This window comes from Xenopus laevis, chromosome 3S (assembly GCF_017654675.1).
Source record: "Xenopus laevis strain J_2021 chromosome 3S, Xenopus_laevis_v10.1, whole genome shotgun sequence".
Classification (NCBI taxonomy): Eukaryota; Metazoa; Chordata; class Amphibia; order Anura; family Pipidae; genus Xenopus; species Xenopus laevis.
The window spans coordinates 72,562,496-72,570,333 of NC_054376.1; the positions used below are offsets into that span (position 1 = coordinate 72,562,496).

General features: G+C 39.7%; 1 protein-coding gene across 1 annotated transcript in view; it reads right to left on the minus strand.

Moving 5' to 3' along the window:
- Positions 1-7,422, minus strand: part of ptpn12.S (protein tyrosine phosphatase non-receptor type 12 S homeolog) — a 54,180-nt gene extending 46,758 nt beyond the window's left edge. The window contains exon 1 of the mRNA NM_001091372.1: positions 7,086-7,422. Within this exon, the coding sequence (NP_001084841.1) occupies positions 7,086-7,184 (99 nt within the window). The 5' untranslated portion in view covers positions 7,185-7,422. The remainder of the gene's footprint in view (positions 1-7,085) is intronic.
- Between the last annotated feature and the right edge of the window lie 416 nt (positions 7,423-7,838).

Consider the following 7,838-nt stretch of genomic DNA (forward strand, 5'->3'; position numbering starts at 1 on the left):
GCATGGTACTTTGCTAGCTACTTGCCCAAGTTCATTCCAAAGGTCATGTGTCTCCCACTCATCACTCAAACTGTCAACAGATATGGAAACTATTATGCAGAACGCTCAGGACATGTGGTTTTCCTGGATAAGGGGTCTTTTCATAATTTGGGTCTTCAAACCTTCAGTCTACTAAAAAAAAAATCAAAATTAAACCTAATAGAATTGTTCTGTCTTTGACTATATCTTTGTTGGAATCAAGTACATGGCAGTGTTTTATTTTTACAGAGAAAAATGAAAAACTTTTATAAATTTGATTTGATTAACTTTGAGTCTATGGAAGATGGCCTTCCCATAATTTGCTGCTTTCCGAATAAGAGGTTTCCAGATACCGGATCCCATACCTGTATTGCCTTCACCAATAGGAAAAAGCTCTTGAGCACAAGGCTCAAGCCAGGCTTAAAGGGAACATTGCTTCTTATAAAACTCTGGTTTCAAAAAGGAACTTCACCCTTTTCTAACAAGCTTAAAGGTACACAGTAATGGGAAAAAAATGTTTTTTGAAATCCACTGATCCAGTAGATTTCAGAGCTGAAATCTGTTAATAATTTTATATTTAATTTTGAAATCTGACATGGGGCTAGACATGTTGTCAGTTTCCCAGCTGCCCCAAGTCATGTGACTTGTGCGTCAGTCACTTTTTACTGCTGTACTGCTGATATCACCCCCCTCCCTCCCCCCCCCCCCCCAGCAGCCTAACAACAGAACAATGGGAGGGTAAACAGATTGCAGCTCCCTAACACAAGATAACAGCTGCCTGGTATATCTAAGAACAGCACTCAATAGTAAAAACCCAGGTCCCACTGAGGCCCACTAAAAGAAACAACAGCCTGCCATAAAGCAGTTACATCCTAAAGTGCTGGCTCTTTCTGAAATCACATGATCAGGCAAAATTACCTGTGTGGCTGCCTACACACCAATATTACAACTAATAAAAATAGACTTGCTGGTTCAGGAATGACATTTTATAAAGTAGAGTGAATTATTTGCAGTGTTAGTGTAATTTAGAAATAAAAACTACATCATAAAAATCATGACAGAATCCCTTTAAGGAAATAACAGAATAACAGTGACGAAGATGTCCCCACATTCCATTTAAAAAGAATGGAAAAATCTTTCTTCCTACTAACTTCCTGTTCCAGTGTGCAGCACTGGCGTTAGAGAACTTCATAAGGAAATATTTTATAGCTCATTCAAGGATTTTGTACACAATCATTGGAAATGATCTTGTAAAACATTGTTTTAAAAATTACAGGTAGTGTTGCCCATAGCAACCAATCAGCAACTAGATTTCAACAGTCACATTCAAGTTAGAAAACAAAAGCAAATATCTGCTTGCTATGGGAAACTTCACCAATCATCTTTTTACACAATAGGGCTTATTTCTGAAGTCTTAGTTTTTCCCCCTTTAAAATTTTACCAGAAAAATTAAAATTTTAGAGGGGGAAAAAAAATCAGTATTACTATTCTGCTCTGAAGTTGCTAAAAATCCAAATCTGAAAATACTGTCAAAATCATGTAGAAGTCAATGCTAGATGCTCCCTTTAACAATTGGAACATTATTTTTGCCTTCAGGATTCCCAATAGTTTTGAGCTGTTTGATGCTGGATTTTGTTCAATAATCCAATAAATTTAAGTTTTCGAGGAGACAATTCGATAACATCGAGTTTTCCAGGAGTTTGAAAAAGTTGCACAATTTGTCGAGAATTTTACTGCACACACTTTTCGAATTGTGTCGCCTTGTTTTGCCGTAGAAATGACGCCCATAGACTTCTATGGCGCTGTGCGTCAAAAAAAATACAGTTGTGCGTCAAAAGAATTTTGCTGCGTGTCAATTCGCCCATCCCTAATCACCAGCTAAATGTCTACTGGTAGATCTCTATCTACCTTTTAGGCACCCCTGCCCTAGAGTAAAGTTGGCCATAGATGCAAAGATTTCGTCGGACGAAAAATGTCGGGACTCTCCACACGCGTTCCCTAAAATAGTAGGAATCCCCGATTCGTACAAGTTTCGTAACGTGTGTGGAGAGTCCCGACATTTTAGAAGATTTCTGTCGGCTGCGGGTAATATCTCTGCGTGTATTGCCGATTTTCAGTGGGAGTAAATTTCATCATGTGCACAGCCTCTGAAAAAAACGATCATGCAGCATTCTAGAAAAATCTGATGCTATGAATTGTTTTCCAGTTTTTAAACACTGCATGCTGCATTTTCTTTCAGATCTTATCATCACATGTAAGGGTTAGTTCACACAAGGAGATTCGGGGGGATTTTGTCGCCTGGCGACTAATCACCTCGTCTTCTGGGCGACAATCTCCCGAACTGCCTCAGTGTGTCTTCCCATAGGCTATAATGAAACATCACCTGCGCTAAAGCACACACGCCACTGCGTTTTCCGCAGTTGACAACATCGTACGACTTCGGAAAATGCAGCGCCGCGTGTGCTTTAGCACAGATGACTTTTCATTATAGCCTATGGGAAGATACGCTGAGGCAGTTCAGGGAGATTGTCGCCCAGAAGACAAAGAGATTAGTCGCCAGGCAGTGCAGAACACAAAAATCAGCAATATTGGAAAACTTTTGGGACATAAAATCAGGGTTCGATGGGAGTACCATTAACGTTTTAAGTAAAGCTGATCTACACTTAATGATCTGCTTGCTTGGCAGGTCACCAGCTAGCCTATGTGGTCCTCACCACAAAATTTTTAAGTCTGCCCTATCGATGGCTAGAAATATGCAGGCCCATTGAGGGCCTAATACATAGGCTTCCAACGCAGTCTGGATTTAGATTTAAATAGTTTAGAAGTAGTAGATCAGTAGGTTGCCTCAATTAAGACTCCTTATATTTCTCACTCTTTTTTTAGACACCTACAGACATCCAGGCAGCAATAAAGTAAAGTTTTATGAGCAATTTAGACTAATATTTGGTCCTGTTTGTGGATGATTATCCCAGAAATATATATCCAAAATGCATGCCATAAAGCAGGTGAAACACTTTGTATTCATATTCTGAGGACAGTATCGCTAGTGTTCAGTGCTTTAACAGGCAGAATACCTATGGGGTATGCGTGGTAATTTTAAGAAATGACCCTGACTATGAAGATAGCAATGCAGGAAGAATTTCACTCACTTTTTTGGGTATAGGAAAATAATACTGTGCTATATTAACATGTTAAATGTTTTCTTAAGACTCCCAGGACTCTGTGACACCATGGAAAGAAGACAATGGCTACTATCCTAAGTCACTAATAATATTATCTAATATGAGTATGGAACACATTTTTTTGAATATTGTCTACTTAAGAAGGTTCATGGTGACCCTCAACAGCATAGAGGCTCATTTCCGCACTCATGCCTCAAACAGAGTCACTTGTTGCATGCAAAAGCTCATTTAGAAAAGCCACAGTAATTTTGGAACGGATACTTTGAATACAAAAGTGTAGTTATTTGGTCATAACAAAAAGTGCTTTGCATGGTGGAAGAAGAACACTGCATTCCAAGAAAAACACCTGCTACCTACTGTCAAATTTGGTGGAGGTTCCTTCATGCTGTGGGGCTGAGTGGCTAGTTCAGGGACTTTGGCCCTTGTTAAAGTCGAGGGTTGGATGAATTCAACCCAATAGCAACCAATTCTTCAGGATAATGTTCAAGCATCAGTCGCAAAGTTAAAGTTGCTGGGTTATTGTCTTATTGGATATTCAAACAAGACAATAACCCTAAGCACACCTCTAAATCTACAAAAGCATTTATGCAGAGGGAAAAGTACAATATTTTGAAATGGCCATCACAGTCCCCCGACTTAAATATTTAAAATCTATGGGCTGTCCATGCTCAGCAGCCATCAAATTTAACTGAACTGGAGAGTTTTTGTATGGACGAATGGTTAAAAATACCACCATCCAGAATCCAGACACTTATCAAAGGCTATAGGAGGCATCTAGAGGCTGTTACATTTGCAAAAGTAGGCTCAACTAAAGTATATATCATTCATTTCAATTGAAATCACATGGACCTGCAGGTGTGCTTAGAGTTCAGGTAGTTGACACTCTAAAGTTAAAAGTCAGCAGAGGCATTTGCTAGCAATTTTGTCACCTGCACAATAATAAATATACAAGAATGTAACATGCTTTACAGTATTCCATCGCAGAGTATTGCATACAGGTGGAGGGAGGACTAAATCAATGAACCGATGTGGTCCTCGATTAACAGAAATTCTAAGTATGTCCGATCGACATCTGGCTGACTCTCAGCCAGATATAGATCAGCGAAGTCATTGGGGGGCCCCATACACTGGCCAAGTTACTGACTTCCTCTGTTGCCAGAATTCATCGGCCTGTGAATGCAGCCACCTTTAGTGTAAACAAAAGGAACACATTTTTAAATTGCATATTATGCAATTATCCAATCGCTAATTTATAGATGGACTGCAACTAGACTATCATCACACAAACAAAACAAAGTATGTACCTAAAAATATATATGCCATGCAACAAAAAATAACAATCATTTGCTTTTCCCTCTGGGCATCCAACTTATCCCCAAATTATATTGCACACTTAACCTGCTTTCTAATATTAATAACAAAGTAATGTGTACAAAACATACAAATGTGGTAATACCTTTATAAATCAATACTGAAGAATTTTACATGTTATCAAATCCAAGCATAAAAGGCCTCCCACATAGGCAACGAGCCAGGAGATATTCAGGACCATTATATTGCTTCTTCAGACCCTTTCCCTGTCCCTACAGACATGGCAGGGTTATTCTACAGAACATAAATATACTTCCTAAACTACAAACAATGCAGCAACTGGAGCCAATTCTGAATGATTTGGCAATTTAATAAAACAAAAGAAAATATGACAGTTTTCTTTTCAATATCTTAGCCACAACATAAAAATTGTGCACTATATACCAAAACCCCTATAGCAATGAACACATACAATATTAACAGAAAGCAGGAAGATTTCATACACTTCTTTACTGTAGGAGAAATGTACTAACATTGGGGAAAACCTGTTTGACTTCTTTACATTTTTTCATTCCCCAGGGGAATATATTTGCTTCCTTTAGTCACTTGTTCTTGCCAGAGGAAAAATAGTTTGTTTTCCTGCTATGTACCATTATTAGCATATATTTTATCATGCAAAAATCTTTCTCCTGCAGGGCATTCACTTAAAGAAATTTTCTAATTGAAAAACTGGCAGTTAAGTAAAATGTACAAAAAATACATTATGCAATATACAATTGTGGAAAATGCTTGTCTTTCATAATCAAGAACATTTATTTGAATTTAAAAAGCAAAGAACTCTGCCTTTCATAAATCTGCCCATCGGTACTATATTAAAGCACTGTTTAGAGAGGCATTGGAAGTAATAGGTACATATCCTCTTAAAGATACAACAATTTTATTGGCCTCACTTAGCGGTATAGATTGGGAGTGCCAATTTCTGGCACGAGCCAAAATGGCATATTACTTTCAAAGTCTATTAAATTAAAAGCATGGTTACATTTCTATGACCCTGGAATTCTTCAATGCCCAAGAGGCCTGTTCAGCATCTGTTTATCTGTAACTCCCATTTCTGCTAACTTGCAACCATTGTTCTTTTTTTTCTATCTGAACTGCCCCATGAGATTAAGAGGAAAAACACCAAATAATGTAAACAATGTAAAATTCCAGTTGCTCCAATGTTGATCTCAGATGTTTAAGGAGATATTTCTGTATGTATTCAGCGTAGGCTTTATGTGAATATATCCTTATGAGCTGTGACTGACTATGCACAGTTCATGTGCACAGGGACAAGGAGAATCTGACACAATGAAAGCCGAAATCTGGGGGTGGGGCAAATTATCTGACACAAGTCTACGGGATCAATTAAAGAAGAGAAGCAAATCTTATAAGTTTACAGAAATACTGAAGGGTCACAAACCCCAGAGTATTTTACAATGCAATAGCAGAATCTCTAGGGAATGAATAGAAGTTGTTTCCCATGGATTAAAATAGAGAACCAGCAAGGAGAATGCTCATACAGATAAACAAGGAGAGCTGTTCAATGTAATATGCTTGTTTCCAGCTGTTAGAATATAGGTCACATTATTCTAAACAAGCTATATAGGAATAATAATGCTAATCATATATAGTACAGTGCAGGCGAGCTATCCATACTAGAAAGGGTGGGACATTTAACTGCAGCAATGCCAGAGAGTGAAGGGGCAAGTCATTATACTCAATTAAGAGGGTGCTGCAGTTATAATCTACATGATAATGGATAATTGAAATAAAACTAAAATGTAGAAGGAGCAAAAACACTCTACATATGTGTGCAGGAAACCCTGATGAAATCCTCCCACCAAAGGCTGCAAGTCATAATTCATGAAGTGATCAGGAAGGAAGGAGGGGGGATAAGAGGGAGGTAAAAAGGAAAAGACAAGGAGACCGGCTGTGAAATAACTGAATAGGGGTGGAGGGTGGATGATCAGGAAGGGTTCCCAAAAACACAGCTAAAAAAAATAATTACTAAAAAAAAAAGGTGTGATTGCATGATATGTTTTCGGAACAACAAAGGGCCAGATGCATATACACAGCTAGCAGCCACTTCCATGCACGTTAGGGATCGCTACTGTACATACAAAGGACGAAGAAGCAATATACGTTATGACATTGAGCCTACAGTCTATGATGTAACATGTGATGTCATTCCCACAGAATGTCCCATATTCTCACATGTATATAAACGTTAGCATGTATGCCAATGTACAGACAAACTGCACTACAGGGTAGCCTGCCTCTAGCACACTAGTTACACAACTACAACTCTTAGGACCCCATCAAGCCATGTTTGCTGACAGTTGCAGTTCTGCAAGCACAGGAATATCCAAGTGTCAATAAACCAAACAAAATAGTGTCCCTTTTCTTCAGGCAAGAGCAGGGAGCAAACCACTTGAGTGACTGGCAAAATGGGTTTAAAAGAAGCAATTGCACACACAGAGCCCTGACACTGATGCATCGTGACACTCCTGTCTGTGCTCAGCCCAGAAAACTCACCATAAAATCGCACGCAAAGTTATCCTCTCCATTGTGATCTTTCATATCCATTTCCTGCACCCTCTGGATAAAAGACTTTAGGATCGCTACTTGATCCATCCTGGAAAACTGCGGCTCTTCTGACATCTCACAAATTTCAGAGCACAGACCAAGTACCGTCAACCAATAGTCCACTCGATGGTAACCCAGCCACCCTGCTCTCGCTCAGGGTGGGGGGAACGGTCTCTGCCTCAGCCCCTAGCCATGAGGAAATGGTGTCCTCTCATCCCATTCAGTGAAAAGGCTTCCTTTAATCCCTCTACCGAGCAGCATACAACTCCCTGCCTTGCATCAAGACACGCACTGAAAAGGACCGGAACTCACAGCAGTAGGCGCCCCTCCTCACACAGTTTCCCATTGGCCGCGCCCCATCCCTTTGCAAACTTTCATTGGTTCACTGAACGTGCGCGGAGAGGGCATGCCAAACCCTGCCTAGTCTGCCCGTCATTAACTTTAATAGGCGGTTGATCGATCGGCCATCTTAGGGCGTTGACGGGGAGGGACTTAAAGGGCGAGGCTTTAATCACGGGGGCCAATGGAACTTGAAATGGAAGGCATAGTACCGTAAATGAGGCCTGAAACGCAAAGAAAAGCGTGTGCTCATGTGCTGTGTATGTGCTCCTCTTGTGTCGGGGGAAACTGTTCATTGCGAAGAGTAATCAGACGACTTCCTCTTCCAAACCAAAATATTTTGATCCAAATCAGTTAAGAGAG